The sequence below is a fragment of the Notolepis coatsorum genome (genome assembly GCF_963971535.1).
Source record: "Notolepis coatsorum genome assembly, chromosome: 14".
Classification (NCBI taxonomy): domain Eukaryota; kingdom Metazoa; phylum Chordata; class Actinopteri; order Aulopiformes; family Paralepididae; genus Notolepis; species Notolepis coatsorum.
This window is the reverse complement of record NC_140178.1, coordinates 97,122,619-97,147,267: the sequence shown is the minus strand read 5'-3', so window position 1 is coordinate 97,147,267 and position 24,649 is coordinate 97,122,619. Positions and strand designations below refer to the sequence as shown.

Here is a 24,649-nt window from a genome sequence, read left to right as displayed (position 1 = left end):
ACTAGCTCCCGAGAGCTAACGCCGGTCTGTCTGTCGAAGACCGAGGGAACCGCGTCCGGCTTCAGCTGATTAGTGGTCTTCTGGACAAACATCCCACCCCAACAACATAATCCGAGGCAATGAAGTGTTCGCTGCAGATCCTCCTTCCCTGTACAACAGGCTGGTCGCGCCGTCTGGGTGCAGGCAGCCCGAGCCAACATGTCAACAACACTGTTTTTTTCACTGGTAGTTTGTGGAAATTAACCAACTTTCCTCTCTCTCACATGGTAAAATTAGTTTGAACAGCCAGGAGCAATACAAACAGAACCACCGCGGTCCCGTTGTTTTGTAGGCAACATTTTATTTGCTAACCGACCCATTCAATATAGGCAGCTAACCAGAGTGTATACACCCAAGCCACGGTATGACGTCAGCAACAAAATGGCCGCGCCCATAATGCTAAATGCTTCAGAAATGTACACAACAAATCGTTTTTTCTTAGAAACTGCTTATTTTTATAACGTGACTTCTTCTGTGGCTTATCTAAATACTAATGTGATGCTATGAATATGTATTTATGCTCACTGCTTCATTTCCACTTTAAAAGGCCCATACATCTCCATAAATGTGCAGGGCGGAGGGAATAAGTGCTTACCCTACAGACCCCAAGTCTGTTAGGACAGCAGACTCGGTTGGCACTGCTCAAAACTTACCTCTTTAAAATAGCTTTTAAATGAATTATTATCTTTATTTCATTGTCTTATTTTTCTTTATTTCTATACATTTTACTTAAATATTTTATTATAATGTGTATCATTGTTTTATGTAGTTTCTTTTACCATTTTATTTGTTCTTTTTTTAATGTCAACATATTATTTAAATTATTCAAATGGTACTCAAACATGTTCCGTTGTGATGTCACCAGTGTTGGGCAAGTTACTTTTAAAAAGTAACTAGTTACAGTTACTAGTTACTTCTTCCAAAAAGTAACTAAATTACTTACTCAGTTACAAATTATAAAAGTAACTAGTTACTTCAGAAAGTAACTATTGTGTTACTTTCAAGTACAATTTTTACATAAACAACATACACAAATCTAAACAATTTTAATGTTGCTGTGGGACAAAGTGAGACTAGCCTCCAATCAAATTTATGTAGATATTATAATTACTATGTTTATATAGTGGATCATACAAATACAAACACAATAGATGTTTTGGAACTTTTGATATGTATTGCCCCTCAACAGGCCACAACTGGGCAACATTAAATTATGCTTGTTAAGCACTATACCAAAAATAAATAACAAATATATACTGATTGATTGAACATTTTAATGAACAGATTGCAGAATGGGTACAGTACAGTACAGCTCAATACACACAATTGTTAAGGGGATGCAGACCAGAGAGACTTTCGTCTTGTTTACATCAGGGTCCCCCATTTTCAATTCATGACATACACAACATACAGATATAAGAATCTAATCTAATCATCTAAACTAATCTAATCGTGACATTTAAGACATGCATGACATACATATATATATCTGAGCACCTGAAGACTGTGCTATTAAACCAGGAAGTGCAGCACTGTTGATAAGGCTGTAGCCTCCACTACTGTAGTGCCCTGCGCTGCAACACAACTAACACAAGAGTGAACAAAAAATGCTCATGGACTGTCTGTCGTTGACTGCTCGCTTGTGTTGTTCGTTGGATTAGTTTTGGATTATTTGGGCTCGCCAAACAACCTATCAAAACGTACACGGAACCGCGGTCTGTCGTTGACTGAGTCGCTTGTGTTGTCGCTGTGTGTCAGCCTCTGGATTATTTCGAACACCCGCCCACCTCTACCTCTGATTGGCTTACCATGACATTTTACTCAACCTCAGCCAATCGCGCACTGCCCACTAACCAAGGAAAAAAGTATTGCTTCTCAGCGCAGAGATCTGTCTGAACTGAAAAAAACAGCTTCAATCATAGTAACGCACCGCATTTTTTGGCAGTAACGGTAACAGCGTTATTAAGATTGGAAGAGTAATCCGTTTACTCTTTACTGAAAAATATTCCCATCACTGGATGTCACAGTATGATGTCATAATAGAACATTCTAGAACATTTGTGATGTCATAATAGAACATTCTAGAACATTTGTGATGTCACAGTATGATGTCATAATCAAACATTCTAGAACATTCGTGATGGCACCGTATGATGTCATAATAGAACATTCTAGAACATTTGTGATGTCACAGTATGATGTCATAATCAAGCATTCTAGAACATTTGTGTAGAGATTATATTCAACAATTCTCAGATCTCAGAAGACAAGTGAAGATCTCACTTGTTGTTCCTGGCTATTTGTCTGTAAGCTTGAATATATTCTGTAGATACAATTTAAAATCCCCACATGGAAAAGGAAACAATGTCCTGTACAATCCTTAATGAGCTGCGTCTGGAGGGAAGGCTCTGATGTGGTTATTAAAGTCAACAGCACTGAGTTAAATGCCCACAAGGCCCTCCTGTGTGACTGCAGCGACTATTTCAGGTAAGCTTGGTTCAGGTTAGCTTGTTCAGCTTAGCTTGTTTCAGGTTAGCTTGGTTCAGGTTAGCTTGGTTCAGCTTAGCTTGGTTTAGGTTAGCTTGGTTCAGGTTAGCTTGGTTAAGCTTAGCTTGGTTCAGTTTAGCTTGGTTCAGGTTAGCTTGCTTCAGTTTAGCTTGGTTTAGGTTAGCTTGGTTCAGGTTAGCTTGGTTAGTAAACAGATACCATACTGTACTTTTTACTGTACACAGATAATATACAGTACTTCTACTGTAAACATATACTATACTGTACTTCTACTGTAAACAGATAATATACTGTATGCATACTGTAAAAAGATAATATACTGTACTTCTACTGTAAAAAATATACTATACTGTATGTATACTGTAAACATATAATATACTGTACTTCTACTGTAAACAGATAATATACTGTACTTCTACTGTAAACAGATACTATACTGCACTTCTACTGTAAACAGATACTATACTGTACTTCTAATGTAAACATATACAATACTGTACTTATACTGTAAACATATATTATACTGTACTTCTACTGTAAACATATAATATACTGTACTTATACTGTAAACATATACTATACTGCACTTCTACTGTAAAATATACTATACTGCACTTCTACTGTAAACAGATAATATACTGTACTTATACTGTAAAAATATACTATACTGCACTTCTACTGTAAACCTATACTATACTGTACTTCTACTGTAAACATATACAATACTGTACTTATACTGTAAACATATAGTATACTGTACTTCGACTGTAAACATATAATATACTGTACTTATACTGTAACATATACTATACTGTACTTATACTGTAACATATAATATACTGCACTTCTACTGTAAACATATATGATACTGTACTTCTACTGTAAACATATACTATACTGTATTTCTACTGTAAACATATAATATACTGTACTTCTACTGTAAACATATACTATACTGTACTTCTACTGTAAACAGATACTATACTGTACTTCTGCCCTAAAAAGATACTATACTTCTACTGTGCTAAGACCCTATACTTCTACAGTGAAAATATATTACTACACAGGACAGAATGTTGCTTACTGTTTACTCATCAGATATCTCTATACTCTGCGTCCCACAGAGCCCTCTTCACTCGCTGGAGCGACTCAGAGAAAGCAGTCCACACTATCCCTGGGGTGTCCCCGGGTATGATACAGCTCATCATAGAGTACTCCTACACACGCTTTGTGCTGGTGACAGCAGAGAACGTGGAAGAGCTTCTGGTGGCTGCAGACCAGCTTCGCGTCACTGGCATAGTAGGAGCATGCTCTGACTTCCTAGAAGGCCAGCTGTCTCTGGAAAACTGTGTCGGCATCTGGAGGTTCACGGACATCTACTGCTGCCCTGACCTGAGGCGCAAGGCCCATCTCTGCATCGTGTGCCACTTTGAGGAGATGTTGCATGTCTCACAGGAGTTTGTGGAGCTGTCCCTGCAGCAACTGGTGGACATCATCGAGAGGGATGACCTGAACGTGAAGAGCGAGGAGACGGTGTTCGAGGCCGTCCTCCGTTGGATCGACCACTCCCGTGAGGAGCGTAAAGCAGACATCCCTTTGCTGCTGCCCAAGGTAACTAATTGTATTATGGATACGCAAACATGGTTGCTATTGCCTGAGCCACATTTATTTTATTTATTTTTTTATTATTTTACTTTTCCTTGTTTGTCTGTCTCTTGCCAAGGTCATTATGATTCATGTTACTGTTATTATTGTTGTCGTTGCTGTTGTCATTGTTATTATTATTATTATTATTATTATTATTATTATTATTATTATTATTATTATTATTATTATTATTATTATTATTATTATTATTATTATTATTATTATTATTATTATTATTATTATTATTATTATTATTATTATTATTATTGTTGTACTGTTATGTTCTGTTTTATGTATGAAAATTAAATAAAAACATTTATAAAAAATTTAAAAAAAACGAATTGTATTACTGTGCATTACATTAAAACAACACTAGGTTCCCTAGTACAGTGGTTGTCAAACATTTGGGTCCAAACTGTTCCCTAGCAACAGAAACCGTCTACAACCGATGTCTAAGTTGTACCCGCTGTCTGCTTGTCTCTTCCCAGGTTCGCATGGGCTTGATGAGGCCTGACTACTTCAGGAACAACGTCCAGAACAACCCTGTGGTGAGGGACAGCCACGACTGCAGGCCCCTCATCCTCAGCGTCCTGAACCCCCCTGGCTCCGACAGGCTCCCAAACCCCCTGACCCGCCCACGCCTGCCCCAGGAGGTCCTATTGGCCATCGGAGGCTGGGGTGGCGGCAGCACCACCATGGAGGCTTACGATATCCGAGCCGGTGGATGGATGGACGTGAGCGTTGAGGGGGAGAGTCCCCGGTGGTGCCACGGCACCGCTTATCTCCACGGTCTGGTCTACTGCGTCGGTGGCCGGGACGACTGGAAGTGTCTCAGCAGTGTGCGCAGGTTCAACCCCGTCACTCGCAGCTGGCTGCAGGCGGCTCCCATGCACTCACGCCGCCGTGAGCTCAGCGTGGTCGTGTTGGACGGCTGTATCTACGCCATGGGAGGGGACAACGGATTCGTGGTACTGAACACCGCCGAGCGCTACGAGCCTGAAACCGACCAGTGGACAGTGATCTCACCCATGCTGGACCGCAGGGGCGACGCCGGGGCAGCAGCCCTCCAGGGCAAGGTGGGTGGAACTGAGGGACACAGGGTGCTAGATGAACACAAGGAACGTTAGATCAGAAATCAGAAATGTCTTTAAATTAGAATATTCTTTCTTATTACAGGTTTACATCTGTGGTGGCTTCAACAGGATGGGGGATCCGCTCACAGTGGACTCTGATCGCCCCCATGAGCACCAGGCGTTACGGAGTGGGAGTCGCAGCATACAGAGGACATGTCTATGCAGTAGGTGCACACGGAGACAAATGCTTTATACTAGATATTTGTATAGATATATCATTTGACTTTCAATGCTTCTGTGATGCCCTCATTTCCCTAAATGGATTAATACAGTGTCTGCCTGCCTTAACCACACACTACAACATTCCTCTCATGTGTCCTGTCCTCAGGTGGGAGGGTCAGACGGTGGACACGCCCTGCGTAGCGCGGAGGCCTACAGCCCCTTGACTGACTCCTGGAGCGCCCTGCCCGACATGCTCACCCCCCGCAGATACTTTGGCATCGCGGTGCTGGACGACCTGCTCTTCGTGGTCGGAGGCGACGATGTCTTCAGCAACATCTCCAACGTGGAGTGCTACGACCAGAGCAGCGACAAGTGGACTGTAGCCGAGGACATGGAGACCCAGCGCAGTGGCATAAACTGCTGCATAATGCATGGCCTGCCATTTTACATGAGCCAGTACGCTGCTCCCTGTGGAGGAGGAGGAGGAGGAGGAGGAGGAGGAGGAGGAGGAGGAGGAGGAGGAAGAGACGGATGAGGAGGAGGAGCAGGAGGATGAGGAGGAGCAGGAGGAGGAGGAGCAGGAGGATGAGGAGGAGGAGGAGGAGCAGGAGCAGGAGGAGGAGGAGGAGGAGGAGGAGGAGGAGCTGGAGGAGCAGGAGGAGGAGGAGCAGGAGGAGGATCAGGAGGAGGAGGAGGAGGAGGAGGAGGAGGAGGAGGAGGAGGAGGAAGAGGAGGAGGAGAATGAGGAAGAGGAGGAGGAGGATGAGGAGGATTAGGAATATGAGGATTAGGAGGATGAGGAGGAGGACGAGGAGGAGGAGGAGGAGGAGGAGGAGGACGAGGAGGAGGAGGAGGAAGAGCAGGATTATGAAGAGGAGGATTATGAGCAGGAGGAGGAGGAGGAAGAGGAGGATTAGGAGCAGGAAGAGGAGGATTAGGAGCAGGAGGAGGAGGATGAGGAAGAGGGAGAGGAGGAAGAGGAGGAGGAGGAAGATGAGGATTAGGAGCAGGAAGAGGAGGATTAGGAGCAGGAGGAGGAGGAGGATGAGGAAGAGGAGGATTAGGAGGAGGAGGAAGAGGGAGAGGAGGAAGAGTAGGAGGAGGAAGATGATGATGAGAAGGAGGAGGAAGAGGAGGAGGAGGCAGCAGGGGATCCATCTAAGAACCTTAAACATTTATTAGACCAAAATAAATCCTAAGAAATTAATAAATTACTATCAGCCATAATAGATAATAATATAATAGAAATAGTATATGCAAATAAATTCCTAGGAGTGATTTTAGACAATAAACTCGGCTGGAAACCCCATATAGAATATGTGAGGGCTAAGATGGCAAAGAGCATCTCAATTATTAGTAAGGTGAGACATGTACTCAATCCCAACTCATTGCACACTCTGTACTGTGCAATGATCTTGCCTTACCTGCATTACTGCACAGAGGTACGGGGTAACACATGCAAAACAACCATAAATACATTGACTATCCTACAAAAAAGAGCAATACGAGTAATAAACAATGCAGGATATCGGGACCACACACACACACTGTTTCTACAGTCACACATTTTGAGGTTCATTGATATGGTAAACTTTAAAACTCTGCAAGTTATGTACAAAGCAAGAAATAATCAATTACCGGTAAATGTAAGAAGCACATTTCTGGATAAAGAGGGGGGATACAACCTCAGAGGACCATTGAACTTCAAAAAACCTGTGATGAAAACCAACCTGAAAATAATATGTATCTCCTCTTACGGAGCCACCCTGTGGAATGGGCTACAGGATGAGCAAAAATACTGTGAAAACATAAATCAATTCAAATCTAGACTAAAAAAATCTATTACAGAAGGGAAGAAGAGCTTTAATGGCATATTTAAAACAATTAATAATAATAATAAATACGTATGATACTGTATTGTGCGCTATATCATATCACATTATATAATCATATTATAATTCATTTGTATATTATATTGAACTATATTTGCAGTATGTACTATTATATTATGGTACTATATTGTATTGTATATATCATGTACTTTATATCTCACATCAAATTATATATGTGCTGTATACACTATTATGTACTATATACTATTATATATACTATTATATACTGCAGGTATACTATACTGTAATGTGTACTGTAATGTGTACTATATGTGTGCACTGAAATGTGTACTATATGTATCTACTATGTATGTATGTAAAAAAAATGATTTTTTTTAAGCGTAAGTCTTCAGGGGTAGGGCCCGACAAGCCTAGTGCTTCTCCCTAGCCCTTTTCGGACAATTGGACAATGCTGCAATAGCAGCTGGTAAAAGTGTGGTGATTTATGGAATGACCGTTGTTATGTGTCGAAAGCCCGAAATAAAAAATTACTGAACTGAACTATCAGCCAAAGGTGGTGCATTAGTTTGTGTAATGTAATGTAATATCTGTTTGTAGTTTGTGTAATGTAATGTAATATCTGTTTTTAGTTTGTGTAATGTAATGTAATATATGTTTGTAGTTTGTGTAATGTAATGTAATATCTGTTTTTAGTTTGCACATAATATGGGAACTTTTATCCATATGGTTGAGCCTGTTAGGAATTGCACCCCCAACCCAAGCAGATTGCAGATCACTCTCTCTATATGGAGGTAAAAAAGAAAATATGGTAAAGATAATTGGCATAAAAAGGGCACTTTTTTATGAGGCACAAAAGGGCAGGTGCTTGTGCACCCATTGGGCTCTATGTGTGCACGTGCCTGCTAGCTGTGCCCTTGAGCAAGGCACCTCAGCTTTAACCGCTCCAGTGTTAGCTGCTCAGGGGCCAGTAGTAGAGTGCCTGACCATATGTCTTTATAATAATAATAATAATAATAATAATAATAATAATAATACATTTTATTTATAAGGCGCCTTTCAAGACACTCAAGGTCGCCGTACAACAATTAAAAGGCTGAAGGCTCTTGACCCCATGGGGACAGACGGGCTGGGGGGACGGTCAGGTTGATGGAGGAGGCAGACCTGAGGGACTGGGTGGGAATGTTGATGTGGAGGAGGTCGGACAGGTATGGAGGGGCGAGGTTGTGGATGGCCTTGAATGTATGGAGGAGGATCTTGTAGTCTATGCTGTGTTTAATGGGAAGCCAGTGTAGTTGGCGTAGGACGCAGGGACGTGTACAGGACTTTAGAGGGGCAGGTGCTCAAAGGCTGAAAAGGGCACTGGGCCTGTGCTATTTTTGGGGGGCCTTTTTGGGTGGGAGGGGCCTTTTTATGCTTTTGGGGGGGGTTTGGTGATCAAATATTGAATATTGAACTATGTGATACTAAGCACAAGTAAGCACAACAACAGCCTGCTCCTGAACATTGGGACATTGAACATTTTTGGGTGGGAGGGGCCTTTTTATGCTTTTGGGGGGGGTTTGGTGATCAAATATTGAATATTGAACTATGTGATACTAAGCACAACTAAGCACAACAACAGCCTGCTCCTGAACATTGGTAAAACCAAGGAGCTGATCGTGGATTATAGGAGAGGACAGCAGGAGACACACACACCACTGAGGATTAACGGGGCTACCGTGGACAGGGTGAGCAGCTTTAAGTACCTGGGGGTCCACATCTCAGAGGACCTGACATGGTCAACACACATAGACTCAGTCGTAAAGAAGGCGAAACAGCGCCTCTACCACCTGAGACAGTTAAGGAAGTTCAGAGTATCTGGGAAGATACTCCAGTCCTTCTACTCTGGAGCTGTAGAGAGCATCTTGACTGGAAACATCACTGCCTGGTATGGAAACAGCACGGCACAGGACAAGAAGGCCCTACAGAGAGTGGTGCGCTCAGCCGAGCGTACCACGGGTATTGCACTACCACCCCTGCAGGCAGGGACGTGCACAGGACTTTAGAGGGGCAGGTGCTCAAAGGCTGAAAAGGGCACTACACTTGTGTGTATATATAAACCGAGCGCACGTAGCGCGCATGGGCGATTTTCAAGGGCCCTTTCCGGGCGGGGAGCCCCCTTTTTATGCTTTTTGGGGGTTTTTGGTGATCAAATATTGAATATTGAACTATAATAATCAGTGCAGGAGCTCACTTATCCTTGAAAGACACTTTTATCACTGACTTAAAAGGCCCACACATCTCCATAAATGTTCAGGGGGGAGGGAATAAGTGCTTACCCTACAGACCCCAAGAAGTGCTGTATATTCTGTATTGTTTAATATAAATGCATTTTTTATTCCAATCCCGATTTGTATTTGAGATTCCCAAATCCCATCGGACTTGACTTCTTCGTGTCCCTCAATGAGTGTAATACCAGCATTCAACAGCGGTTTCTATCATCATCATCACCACCCACGCTATGCATAAAATATATAGGTCCGCGGAGAGGCACGCTGAGGAGGCCATGCAAACTGCAATGGAATATGGGGCATCTCTCTCTTTACCTAATATTTTGATTATATCCTGACATTTTTCAGTTGGAAGGGCAGTCTATATGCGTAACGATAAAAAAAAAAAAAAAAAAGGCACTTTTTTGATTAGGCTCAAAAAGGCAGGTGCTCAGGCACCCCTTGGCCTCTATGTGTGCACGTGCCTGTGTACGAGTTGTAGTGCAATCCTTCATCAATAAATATAAAGTGTGGGGAGTGGGTGCTACAGTGTGTTTGTTTAAAGTGAGTGTGTGCTATAAAGTGTGTGGAGTGGGTGCTACAGTGTGTTTGTTTAAAGTGAGTGTGTGCGTGTGGATGTGTGTGCTATGTGCGTTTGATGGTTGTTGTTGTGTAGTGTTCATTGTTCGTTTAGCAGCCTGATGGCCTGGGGATAGAAGCTTCTTCTGAGTCTTTCTGTGCTCGCCTTGAGACTCCGGTATCGCTTGCCTGACCGCAGCAGTTCAAAGAGGCAGTTGTTCGGGTGACTGGAGTCTTTAATGATTCTCTTAGCCTTGCCCCTGCAACGCTTGTTGTAAATGTTCTGGAGGGTGGGGAGCCCCCCTCCAATTGTGCGTTCGGCTGAACGTGTCACTCTTTGTAGTCTGCTTCGGTCTTGTGCAGTGCTATTCCCAAACCAGGAGGTGATGTTGCCAGTCAGGATGCTCTCTATTGTACATGAGTAGAAGTTCTTAAGGATCTTCTGACTGACTTGGAACTTCCTTAGGCGCCTGAGGAAGTAGAGGCGTTGTCGTGCCTTCTTCACAACACTGTCAATGTGTGTGGTCCATGTCAAGTCCTCGGATATGTAGGCTCCGAGGTACTTAAAGCTGTTGACTCTCTCAACCGGTGCCCTGTCGATGCTGAGGGGGCTGTAGTCCTTGACCCCCGACCTCCTGAAGTCCACAATCATCTCCTTTGTTTTGCTGACGTTCAGGGAGAGGCTGTTTTCCTGGCACCATCCCGCCAGGACCTTGACCTCTTCCAGGTAGGCCCTCTCGTCGTTGGCAGAGATCAGGCCCACCACCACTGTGTCGTCAGCAAATTTGATGATTGTATTGCTACTCCGCTGAGCCACACAGTCGTGTGTGTACAGGGAGTAGAGGAGGGGACTCAGAACACAGCCCTGGGGGGCCCCTATGTTGAGGGTGATGGATGAGGAGGTGCAGTTGCCTGCTCTCACCACCTGGGGTCTGCCCGTCAGGAAGTCCAAGACCCACTGGCAGAAGTCATAGTTCAAGCCCAGGTCCCTGAGCTTGGCTATGAGTATGGAGGGGACTATGGTATTGAATGCCGAGCTGTAAGTCGATGAATAGCATTCTCACATAGTTCCCCTGCCTCTTCTCCAGGTGTGATGCTGCTGTGTGCAGCACATGGGCTATGGCGTCCTCCGTGGACCTGTTGGGGCGGTATGCAAATTGCAGGGGGTCCATGTTGATGGGGAGGGAGGAGCAGATGTAGCCCTTTACTAGCTTCTCAAAGCACTTCATGGCTATGGAGGTGAGAGCTACAGGGCAGTAGTCGTTGAGGCAAGCAGGCTTGGATTTTTTGGGTACAGGGATAATAGTGGACTTCTTCAGGCAGGTGGGGATGACAGCCTGTTCTAAGGACAGGTTAAATATGTCAGTGAATACCGGGGCCAGTTGGTCGGCACAGACTTTTAGGACGCAGCCGGGGATGCCGTCCGGACCTGCTGCCTTCCTGATATTCACTTTTTTAAAGGTCCGCCTCACCTCATGCTCTGTTACCCTGAACACTGAGTCTCCATCAGCAGCAGACCCCCCCCCCCCCCCCCATTGCCGTGGCTTGTGGACTGGTGTTGTTATTACCAGCATCAAACCTTGCATAGAAGGTATTGAGGTAATTTGCTAAGGAGATGTCACTGTTCAGTTTGTAGTCTGTCATCGTTTTGAGCCCCTGCCACATAGCTCTAGAGTCAGCCTGTTCAAACTGGAGTTAAATTTTATCCCTGTAGCGCCGTTTGGCCTCTGTCACTGTCCTCCTTACGTTGTATCGCGCCACCTTGTGGTCATTCATGTTGCCTGCCACTAGGCCGTCGTTGTATGCTTTGGTGCGCGCTCTCAGAGCTTCACGGACGGATTTGTCTACCCAGGGTTTTTGATTTGATCTCATTGATATCCTAGAGAACATTGAAAAGGGGACAGATTAGTGGCCAAACTGGGAAGGGAATTGTGGGCACACACAAGTTGTTGACTCCAGGTGGAGGGGGTTGGATGCAACCAGGCACCGCAGGGTGGTCCCCAGGTCCTGGTTGGCCCACTCAGATTGGCCATTTGATTGGGGCTGATAGCCCCGAAGATAGGCTGGCTGTAGCCCCGATGAGGGAGCAAAACGCCTTCCAGAACTGGGCAGAGAATTGTGGGCCCCGGTCAATGACCACATCTCCTTGGCAGAGGGTAGTCTGGGAAGGGGGATGAAGTGGGCGGCCTTAAAGAACCGGTCTACCACCGTGAGGATGGTGGTGTTTCCTTTCCGACGGGGGTAACCCGGTGACAAAGTCCAAGGAAATGTGTGACCATGGGTGATGAGGGGATGCCGGTGGCTGGAGTAACCCATAGGGAGCGGTGTGAGAGCTCAAAAACACTGAGTGAAGAATGTTTTGCAGGCCAAACGATGAGTTGCAGCTGACCAGGTGTGGCACCTGGGAGGAACTCCCCAGGGACTCTTAGTGGCTGGCCCAATACGAGCTCGGCAGAAGAGGACTGCAGATCCTCCTTTGGGGCAGAGTGCAGGCCTAGCATGACCCACGGCAAATGGTTGACCCAATTACTGCCTGTGCGAGCAGCCCGGAGAGCAGCCTTCATGGTGCGGTGGAAACGCTCACACAGCCCGTTTGCCAGCTGGTTGTATGCCATGGTGCCACCATCGTGAGGAGGCGAGTGCACCGCGTATCGGACAGCTGGAAAAGCCGCAACAGTTGTTGCTTGAGAGCTGCGTACTTTCCGGCACCCGGCAGGGTCTCTCAGCAGTCCCATTACACGGCGGGTGGTGGATGAATCCAACGCAGCGACGACATGATAATACTTGGTGTCGTCCACCGTGACACAGCGCAGGTGGAATTGAGCCTCGACGTGTTGAAACCACGGGTCCGGATCGTGTTGCCAAAACTCCTGCAGTTTTACGGTCACCGCAGCCACAGTGGGGCGAACAGCGTTGTAAATGGTAAATGGTAAATGGCTGCTTTTTTATATAGCGCTTTTAGCCAAAGCGCTTTACAATTTGTTACATTTTACCCGTTCATTCACACATTCACACACCGACGGTGGAGGCAACCATGCAAGGTGCCAACCTGCTCATCGGGAGCAATTAGGGGTTAAGTGTCTTGCTCAAGGACACAATGACACGCTGCCCGGGAGGAGCGGGAATCGAACCGGGAACCTCCGGATTGCCAGACGACTGCTCTACCTCCTGAGCCACTGTCGCCCCCCATGTCGCGTTGTCATCGTTACTCATTTCAACATTCAGAGTCACCAATGTGGAAGTCGAAGGAAAGGAGTGAATGAATAAACGGAGTGACAGGCTTCCTTCGGTTTACTTCCAACTTTATTTCTTAACCCTTTAATCGCTGTTGACGCTGAAACACGTCATTCCCCGCCATGCTTATTCTGCCGATGACGCTGGACAGCGTCTTTGATATCAATATTTCAAAAATCTGTGATTGAAATCATATTTCTCCCCCGGAGACATTATATGTACTGGTGAGCCCCTGTCAACTCTCTAACGGTTCAAGAGCGCCATCTGGTGGCCGATCGGCAGATCGCCCAGGGAAGAAACAGGGAAGTGGAAGCTGGTGCTCATTTCAATTTGGTCCGATCACTCGCTATAGGTCCCGGGACTCGAGCTCGACACAATGGATATCGATCCGTTGCCAATAACTCGATAAACAACATGATTTGGACGTATATACTATTATACAACCTGGAAATGGATCGGATATTTTGACATCCCATAATAGAAAAAATTCTGTTCCACGCTCATCTCCCAACGGCGAGAGGAAGCTACGGTGAGTCTCAGCGTTATTTTGTAATGTCTTCTATACTAACTGCTCCAATGATCATATCACCCACACTAGATGAATGATATAACGTTGCCCACGGAATTATAAACGACCCCCCGCCCATCCGGTCAACATCAGATCATACGAAGTAACTTCTAGAAGTACGTCCATTTGACATTTTTTATCTCGCGCCGATTGCTATCAAACTGTATACAATCATCAATATAATGCATTTAGGGCTATAAATCACGTTCTGGAGAAAGCTGCAGAAAACGATAAAAACATACTTATACTTTAGACCGTATTTTAGTATGAATATGTGAATGAAAAAGTATAACGTTGCTACACCCTGAACAATAGATATAGGACTTTGAATGGGCCATGGTAATGTCAATTTAGCAATACAATTTAAAAAGTTATAGCCCTGCAAAGAAGGGGAACTTCTCCATGTTAAATAGGGCTGGCGAGGGATGGTAAATTATGAATTTAACCCCGGCGATCAAAGGGATAACAACAACCATACCAAACACTTCCTACTCTACCTATATCTCCTCCCCCTTGACCCTTCAACTCTGGTGTGAGAGACTCCCTTAAAGTGACACTACAATATACTGTATGTAGTACAAATGTATACTCTATGTTTCATATTTGTGAGTATATTCTCTCACCTCTCCAGGGAAGCCCTGCCCGTTGAGGAGGTGCTCCGAGCCCTGGTCGTCTTCGCTGCCGAAGTGCAGCCTGACCTCCTCCAGACGGTAGCTGTAGCTCAGCGGACCCCCGGAGATGTTCACCAGGTGGGCTTTGTCGGGCCGCAGGGACACATGCTTCCCCGTGTTATACATGGTGCCTCCGATCTAGAATGGAGGAGATGGGAGATGGGTCATTCTACGTTTGTAGTTTTATAGAAAGCAGGGGGGGGGGGGCTTAATGATCACCAGGCTTCAAATCCAACTCACCCTGGACGATAACCTTGTCTGTGAGCCTTAAAACTACCATGTGACTCCAACGACCAATCACAATGAACATTCAGAAATGAATGTTGTATATCACATTATTAATATTATTAATACTTATAATATTATAATTATTATCAGAGGGTCTGGAGTTCCTAGTCTTCTATCTGTATTCCTCATACATATTTTATTCCATTCATTATCTTCAGCCATTCATTACTATGCTGCTATGTGTGTAACAGATGAGAGGAGAAAGCAGTCTAATTGTGATGAGCTAAGTGCTGAGGTGAAACCATTACTGATGTAATAATCACAGCTTAATCTTCAAGGATAAGCACTTTTTCTTTTCTTTTTTAAGAATAAGGATTTACAATGTAAACATGAGTAAGCACTTTTTCCCACTTCTTTAAACATAGTTTACTGTATTTAAACAAATACGTTCTTATACGTAAAATCGCTTTACTGTAAGAGAAGATTCCATTGGACACATGACGGCATCTAAGGACCTACATATTTTCAAGGAGTTTTTCTGTAGATGTTTTTAGCTGTGACCAGCAGCTCTATAGCTTGCAAAACACACCCAAAGAAACCTTTTGTACCCCCCCCCCCAGAATTCTGGTTTGCATGACGCCCCTGGCTGAGCTAGATCGTTGTTTTCAACAAAGGCCTGCGCCGCAGACACCTCTGGTGTGAAACTCTCATTAACTGAAACCCAGCTGCCGTCTTCCCCGCAGCATTAGAGGTTTGGTAACAAGGCTACTTGTTGAAGCATATCTGGCTGAAATTGATGAAGTAAAAAAATAGTAAAAGTTAAAGTAAAAAGTAAAGTCAGTGTAAAGTAGGAGAAGTTGAGGCTCCTCTCGCTCCAAATTGATGCAAGTGTTGATGATTTACTATGACACTTTAACCCGTTCACTACCACACTACAGAAGGTTAACCCTTTCGCACACACACACACACACACGTATGAGACATACACACATACTTACGTGAGACACGTACCCACATACACATATCTGAGACACACATTCATACATGTTCTCACGCACACCTTCATATATTTGAGACGCATCCTCTCACATGCACTATGGAGAAAGATGGCATCCCGATAGAAGATGCAGCACATACCTGCTCGCAGGTAGATCGGTCTACATGTAACGTATGTGCATCAGGGATATATATGCACAATGTATAGTAATGTTTTTTTTTTGTAAGTGCTTTTTTAATTTCCATGTCAGTTGTTAATGTGTTTGTATGAGTCTTTTGTATGTTTTGTATGATGTTACGAAAAAGAAAAAATCTTGGATGTTGCATAATTTATGCTGTGGAAAGATGTCTTGTGAATATTGGAAAGATTTGTGCAAAAATATCAAAAAAAAAAAAAGAAAAAAGGTTAACCCTTTCATCATTTGGTCGTCCTCAGCGGAGATTCCAATCATCCCGATCCTCCATACATCCGGCCAGTTCCGTAGAGCTCTCCACACCTGCGTCCTTCCTCAGTATGTCCACGTATGTTGGCGTGGGACGTCCGTGGGGCGCCCGTGTGTCGGCTCCCAGAGCACTAGCTTACTAGTCGGAAGTTCCTGGTGTCGGTGGCAGTGACCTGCAAGTTTCATCCTCCTGGATGCCACTTTGTCGCTCAGCCTTGGTACCCCCCGTACAGATGTTTGTTGGTTACATGCTCGCTTTGATCAATGTTCAGTACCACACGCAGCATTCCGGTATAGCATCCGTCCAGAGACTTCTGCAAGGTGGGCTTTCACTACTGCACTACAGAAGGTTAACCTTTCACTACTGCACTACAGAAGGTTAACCTTTCACTACTGCACTACAGAAGGTTAACCTTTCACTACTGCACTACAGAAGGTTAACCTTTCACTACTGCACTACAGAAGGTTAACCTTTCACTACTGCACTACAGAAGGTTAACCTTTCACTACCGCACTACAGAAGGTTAACCCTTTCACTACCACACTACAGAAGGTTAACCTTTCACTACTGCACTACAGAAGGTTAACCTTTCACTACTGCACTACAGAAGGTTAACCTTTCACTACTGCACTACAGAAGGTTAACCCTTTCACTACCACACTACAGAAGGTTAACCTTTCACTACCACACTACAGAAGGTTAACCTTTCACTACCACACTACAGAAGGTTAACCTTTCACTGCCACACTACAGAAGGTTAACCTTTCACTACCACACTACAGAAGGTTAACCTTTTAGTACCACACTACAGAAGGTTAACCCTTTCAGTACCACACTACAGAAGGTTAACCCTTTCACTACCACACTACAGAAGGTTAACCCTTTCACTACCACACTAAAAGGTTAACCTTTCAGTACCACACTACAGAAGGTTAACCCTTTCAGTACCACACTACAGAAGGTTAACCTTTCACTACCACACTGCAGAAGGTTAACCCTTTCACTACCACACTACAGAAGGTTAACCTTTCACTACCACACTACAGAAGGTTAACCTTTCTACCTTCTAATGTGTGATGTCACCCAGATGTAGAATCTAGGCTGCTCCATAGGCAAAAAACGGGGGCCACAGTGGTCGTCTGGTCATTCAGATGTTCCCAGTTCGATTCCCGCTCCTCCCGGGCACTGTGTCGAAGTGCTGCTCCCGATGAGCAGGTTGGCACCTTGCATGGTTGCCTCCGCCGTCGGTGTGTGAATGGGTAAAATGTGAGGAACAAACTGTAAAGCACTTTGGATAAAAGCACTATATGAATGCACCATTTAATTGATCAAATGTTGCATTCTCTCCTAAATGAGATGCACATCCTAGCATTTCTAACAAACCCGCCTTCAAACCTCATTTTGGTGGAAGATCTCACACAAATATTTTATCGGCATTCAAAGTCAGTTGGTTGTCTACGGATCAGCCCCAGATTTGACATCAAGGCGACGCCACAGATCCCAGGATTCTCTCTTCTCACTTCAGGCTTCAGGAGAGCGTGGTGTATGTTCATAGGTACCGGCTGCACTTTCCCGGCGTACAAGAATAACCCCCCTTTCTAGCTGTGTGAAATAACGACACAGAAGTGTGGTACAAATTGCTCACATTGAATCTCAGCCAGGAGAAAGTTCCAGAGGGTAGGAGCCGCCATACACCAAAGACTCTGAATAACATAATGAATGAATGCAACTTTACTTGGGTATGTACTTTTAGGCCGAACTTTCAGAAAATATGGCTAGGGCTTAAGAGGTTAACCTCTTAACAGGTGGGCACATTTTTCAGATAACGCCTGAAAATTGCATACTCAAAGTAAACTGCAATTTATTATACTTTATACTTATAGCACATGCATGAGTCTGGTCTCCTTTGAAAGGAATCAGGTATGACCTGGAAAACACAATGGGTCCATAGCCTAAAGCCTTATCTAGTACAGGTCTAAAGTTGATAACAATACCACAGAAAATGAGTGTTTTACACAACTATTTCTAATAGTATGTCTATACGTTTTTCTAAAATGGCCATTTGGAGACCCTATGTCTCCAAACGCTATACTGTAACTCTTGAACGCTTCGACGTACAGTCAAAATCTTGGGCTATAATGAAAGGTTACACATAGAGCTATCTTCAGATTCACTCTCAATATTACTGAAACATATTATGCTGCATTTTTCCATTGAAAAACTAGCTATTTGTACTTTTTGTGCTTGGTCTTTATTCTTTTTACTTGTATTACTGTATGGGAACTTTCTTTTTTTATAATAATAAAGAAATTATAATAATAATAAAAAAAATATTATAAAAAAACTATTGTCTGAGGAAACGAGTGACACATGTCTGGTACAAATCGCTCATATTAAAAAGATTCCACTTTGAGTTCACAGATTCCAAATGAAAAGTGGTCAAAGTCAAAGACTATTCAGTATATTATATTATGTATATTATATGGACTGCATTTATAAATGGACTGCATTTATATAGTGTTTTTATCCAAAGCGCTTTACAATTTATGCCTCACATTCACCAATTCACTCACACACACATACACAGACGGCAGAGACAACCATGCAAAGTGCCAACCGGCTCATCGGGAGCAGTTAGGGTTGAAGGGTCGTGCTCAAGGACACTTTGACACGCTGCTGGGAAGAGCAGGAATCAAACCTTATGATTATCAGACAACCGCTCTACTTCCTGAGCCACTGTCGCCCCCATATATACAGTATTATATATTATATTATATAGACCATGTCTGTGTTAAGCGGTTTGATCTGTGCTTTCTTTATGACGACAAGCAACACGGGCTCTGTAAAATGCTGACATCCAAACCCGTCAGGAGATCTGAAGATCATGAGAGGTTGTCAGAGACGGCAGTCAGATATTTGGGATTCACAGTTTGTCTCCTTTTGTTTTATGATACTCGAAGAACAGACATGGGTTTAGAGGCAACCGCACCTATAAGCCGATGGTCTTATAGGGTAGATTTTCAAAGACATAGTCTCACTTAAAACAAAAACGCTGTTTGGTGACTCGCATCGGTACGCAGCAGGTGGGCGTCGGCTTTGCAATAAATCCCGGCTCCCGGTGGAAATAAGAAGACAAATCAAATGCAGTCGGGTGAGTAGACGGTTAGGGTCTGTTTGATCTCCGGTCTTGGGAGGCCCAAAAGGCATAAGACAAAACTTCAAAGCTTCTTTATTTCTCCTTTATTTCTTCAACCGATGGCATCGGGGTGTACGGACAGAGAGAGAGAGAGAAGGAGAGAGACAGAGAGAGAGAGATAGAGAGATAGAGAGGGGGAAAGGGAAAGAGAAAGAGAGATAGATAGAGAGAAAAAGAGAGAGAGTTAGATACTTTCAAATAAGACACTATGTAATGACTCACAGTGAGTGGGAAGCAATTAAGAGACCACCAACAAATGTGGAGCGGTACTTTATTAACACAATAGAAAAAAACTTGATGGAAAGAAAGCAGATATCCAATATTTACAACATGTTACAACTAGACGATCCAGGAGACACCACCTATATTAAAGAAAAATGGGAGTTGGAAGCTAATGTGATCATAGAAGATGAAGAATGGGAGGACAGCCATTCAAGCAATCATAAAATCACAAATAGTCCAATGTGGAAGGAGTTTGACTGGAAGGTCAAGGTCAGGTACTTTAGGACTCCTCAAGTTCTCTCCGGATTTGCTGGTGGGTCCTCACCACTATGTTGGAGAGGATGTGGATTGATCGGAGATCATACACATATTTTCTGGGACTGTCCAAGGGTGCAGACATTTTGGGTGAATATCAAAAATGAGATTAAAACCATTCTAGATCTTGACTTACCTCTGAATCCATCGTACTATATCTTGGGATGTATACCGAAAGGCACATACTATGGAGATACGTTATACATCTTGAGAGTGATACTGTTAATAGCAAGGAAAATGATAACTATGGCATGGCTACAAAATCAACCACCGTCAATCAAACAATGGACCAAGAGACTGAGACAGATGTATACAATGGAAGAAATGACTGCACAATTGCAACTGAAAAAAGATATGTTTATGCAGAGATGGTCACATGTAACCTTGTACCTGGAGATACACTAGCATGAGTCTGCCGCCCTCTCTTTCTTTTTTTTCTTTTTTTGTTGTTCTTTTTTCTTTTTTTTTTTCCTTTCGCTAAATTTATTTTTCTATTTATTTTTTCGTTTCTTATCCTACAAAAAATCAAAAAAAAAATTGTAAAAATCCCTCCCCACTGGGTTGTTTAAGAGGCGTACTCGGATTATACAGCTTATTTTGATTATGCTGAATACTTTGAAAACAAATTGAATAAGAGGGAAGAGCCTGAGTAACAAATGTCATTGAATATGTGAATCAAGTATACTATACTGTATGATTATTGCAATGTGATGTTCATTATGACACAAAATAAAAGAAAGTTCAAAAAAAAAAAAAGAAAGAGAGAGAGGGGGAGAGGGAAAGAGAGAGATAGAGGGAGAGAGAGAAAGGTAAAGAGAGAGAGTAGAGTAGAGAGAGGGTATAGAGCAGGGCCAGGGCCGGACTATAGCCCCAGTCAGGCAACTTTTTAAGCGGGGGGTCTGGGGGTCCCCCACCAGGATTTTTTTTGTTACAAAGACTTAGGCCCCGTCCACACGAACGCTGGGTTTAATGTAACCGTGATTGTATGTGCGCAGTTGCACTGTTCGGCCACACACAACCGGGGATTTGCTACACTGCAACCGCGGTCTTTTGAAACCGGTGGCCAGGGTGGAGTTGTGCGGTTTTGCAGTTGCGTGTGGGCATAGCAACCGAGGTTATTCCCAGTGTTTACAGCAGAGCTGTCGCAATTATTCCCCATGTTCACGGCAGACCGCGGGGTAGAGAGATTAGAGCAGAGCCAACTACACCAGTGTTTACAGCAGAGCTGTCCCAAGTAGCGTTATATGAAAATGATTGTAACAAACTTTTGTTCAAAACGTATCGTCTGTGTTGAAGAGTGTTGTGATCGACTGATGTCTGTTGACGCTCAGAGTAAACATGTAGCTGCAGCTAAACTAAACTCATGTGTTGTCAAGTTATTGTTATAACTTATAAGGAACCCAGTCCAGACTGCATCCCCTTAACAATTGTTTGTATTGAGCCGTATTGTATTGTACCCATTCTGCAATCTGTTAAATAACGTTTACATCCATTTCATATCGGTAACGTTACTTCTTCTTCTTCAGTTAATTAATGGCAGATCGCGACCCAACAGGAAGTTTAGTGAGCGTTCAGTCTTTTCTGATTGGTTGAAATGGCCTTCATGTCTGAACAACATCGCCGCCTACTGCTTTGGCATTGTATTACATTGTACTAAATGTATCGGTTGCTGGGTTCCAGCTCTGCCCGTGAGTACGCAGTTATACACGGTTGTCCACCTGTGTTCACCGTGTGGACGGAGTTTTATTTTTTCAAACTTCGGTCATATTAAATCCAAACTCTCGTGTGGACAGGGCCTTAATTTCCTGCATTCTGGTGAATTTTAGTGCATGTGAATCACAAACTAATGAGCCAACAATTGCTTAGTACAATGTACTGTTATGAACCTCAAATAAAACTGTTGTGGCACTAGCAATGCTACTCTCTCCACCTTCAAAAAGAAAAAAGCAAGAGCACAACATATTTGTCTATTTACTATTATAATACAGTTAACCACTCTCTCCACCTATTCAAACAGAGCAAGAGCACAATACCATATTCACTTTACTGATGCACTACCCATCAACAGTTAAAATAGCCCTTACACAAACATTAAATAACAGACCTTTCATTATTACAAAACTACCTGGCTCACTGCCTGGCTGTTACAGTATTCTGCAGAGTGCCATCTGCCATTCCATTCGCCGCCTCCACTGTCAATCAGTTGTATCGCCTGGTCCCGCCTCCACCAATCACAAGCGGCAGCACGGCTCCATTGTGTGTGTGTGATCCGAGGGAGAGAGTCAGATAGTTCTCCAACTCTGTCGCAGACAGTGAAATCCTGGTTGTTCCCCACCCACCTAAGTTATCTAACTATCGCGCCGCGCCGCCGCCACAACTAGAAACAATGGCCTGGCAACAAAAAAAATAAAAATTATAAAAAAAAAATATATATAAATTTTTTTTAAATTTTAAATTTTAAATTTTTTTTTTATCTGTGCAGGCCAGGCCACCGGGAAAACTCCCGGTGCTCCCGATGGCCAGTCCGGGCCTGAGCAGGGCTATTCAACTGGCGGCCCGCGGGCCAGATCCGGCCCGCGGGATGATTCTGATCGGCCCGCCAAAGATTACATGATAATAATTAAAAAAAAAAAAAAAAAAAAAAAATCTTTTTTCATATTTTTTTTTTTAACTTTTTTCTTTTCATGTCAACGTTAACACGCACAATTGAGCCAAAAGTCACTCAATTAATGACAGATTTCATTGATAAATTGAGGGAAAACTTTGCAAGTCGATTTGATGAATTTGACATGTCCAGAGAATTGATGCATTTTGTGAGCAACCCATTTGCCAATGTAGCTGCTATTTCCACAAAAGGACAAGAGTTCCTTGCATCACTTCACATTGATGAAGGTCTCCTGCAACTTGAAATAATTGACATGCAAGCATCATCTGCTCTGAAGCAGGCACTTGAGAATGAATCCACCACAACATTTTGGATAAAGTGTATTCATGTCAAGACATTCCCCAAAATAAAAACGCTGGCAATATCTGTGCTAACAATGTTTGGCTCAACATACACCTGTGAATCCAGTTTCTCTCACATGAATGCCATTAAAACAAGCAACGTGCCTCCTTGACAAATGAGCATTTGCATCACTGTTTGCGGGTAGCCCTCACTTCCTATGAACCCTCTTTCTCTGCCATTGCCCAGTCAAAGAAGTGCAATCGCTCTCATTAGATGTGTGTATGTAGGCTAGGCCTGTCTGCCCCCCACCCCCCTGATGTTTGAGAGTTAAGAGTGGACAATAAGTGCTAATAAGATGCTGTGATTTGCTGTTGTTGCACAGACATGAAGCACTTTTTCATAAGCTCAGCTGCACTATAAATGTGTGTTGATGTTAGAATATTCAGATGCACATCATGCACTTGTTTGTTTTTTATTTTATTTTTATATTGAAATGTTGAAGAGGAGATGTTGCAGTTGTTGCACAGACATAAATGAAGCACTTTCTGCAGGAGATGTTGCAGATGTGGCACATAAATGAAGCACTTTTTTTGAAAAGTATACTACTTTTGCAATGTAGTTAAATAAAAGTTGTGAAAATGTGGTTGCGTGTTGTGTCAAGTGTACATATATTCATAGCACGGGGAGGCGCTGTGGCAGTCCGGCCCCTGGCCCCTTGGGTTTCTGACAATGTGGCCCCCTGAACAATTTAGTTGAATAGCCCTGGTATAGAGAGTAGAGAGAGAGTAGATAAGAGAGAGGGTGACACCGAGAGAAATGGAGGTGGCGCCGCTTTGAAGATGGCGCCGCTACGTCCGGCCGCCTGTCTGTGCGCTCCGTCGAGACTGTGCTTACTTTTGCTAATATTTATAGTTTTAAGAGTTTTGTCTGTACCAACAGTAGGTGCATTTAATGTGTATGACCGTCAGTCACTTATAGACATCGGATTACGGGAAATTTACCGACTAGATTAAATGTAATGTAAAAAATGTAAATGTAGATTACTCCCTGGATCAGCTTTCTGAACCGCAGCAATGGCCTGTTGAGATCTTGAGGACACCAGGACCAGGTCTTGACCCCAGGAACAAAGGAACCATCAGACGGCGTGGGAAGAGAGCTGGGATTCGTAACAGACTGAGAACCAGACGACACCGAACGCCACTACCCAGTATATTGCTAGCCAATGTACAATCGATTGACAATAAATTAGACGACATCCGAGCAAGGATTAAATTCCAGAGAGACGTTAGAGATTGTAATGTTCTCTGCTTCATTGAAACGTGGCTGTCGCCAGAAACCCCGGACCACGCCATCCAACCGGCCGATCACTTCTTCATTCACCGCAAGGATAGAACAGCTGAATCCGGCAAACAGCGCGGAGGTGGGATCGCCTTCATGGTGAACAACAATTGGAGCGATCCAGCCAACGTGAAGGAATTATCGAACCACTGCTGCCCCAACCTGGAATATATAACAATCAAGTGTCGTCCTTTCTTCCTTCCGAGAGAGTTAACGGCGATCATCCTTGTAGGAGTGTACATTCCACCGCAAGCCAGCGATAGTGGCTCTCCAGACTTCACGATGAGGTAAACAAACTCCAAGCCGCGAACGTTAACGCC

The 24,649-nt window shown here is 43.7% G+C and overlaps 1 protein-coding gene across 1 annotated transcript in view; it reads right to left on the bottom strand.

Moving 5' to 3' along the window:
* LOC311241231 (carbonic anhydrase-related protein 10-like) overlaps nt 1-24,649 on the bottom strand; it is a 436,426-nt gene that overhangs the window by 42,333 nt on the left and 369,444 nt on the right. Inside the window, exon 4 of the mRNA XM_084329987.1 lies at nt 14,596-14,781. Coding sequence (XP_084186113.1) covers nt 14,596-14,781 — 186 coding nt within the window. The remainder of the gene's footprint in view (nt 1-14,595; nt 14,782-24,649) is intronic.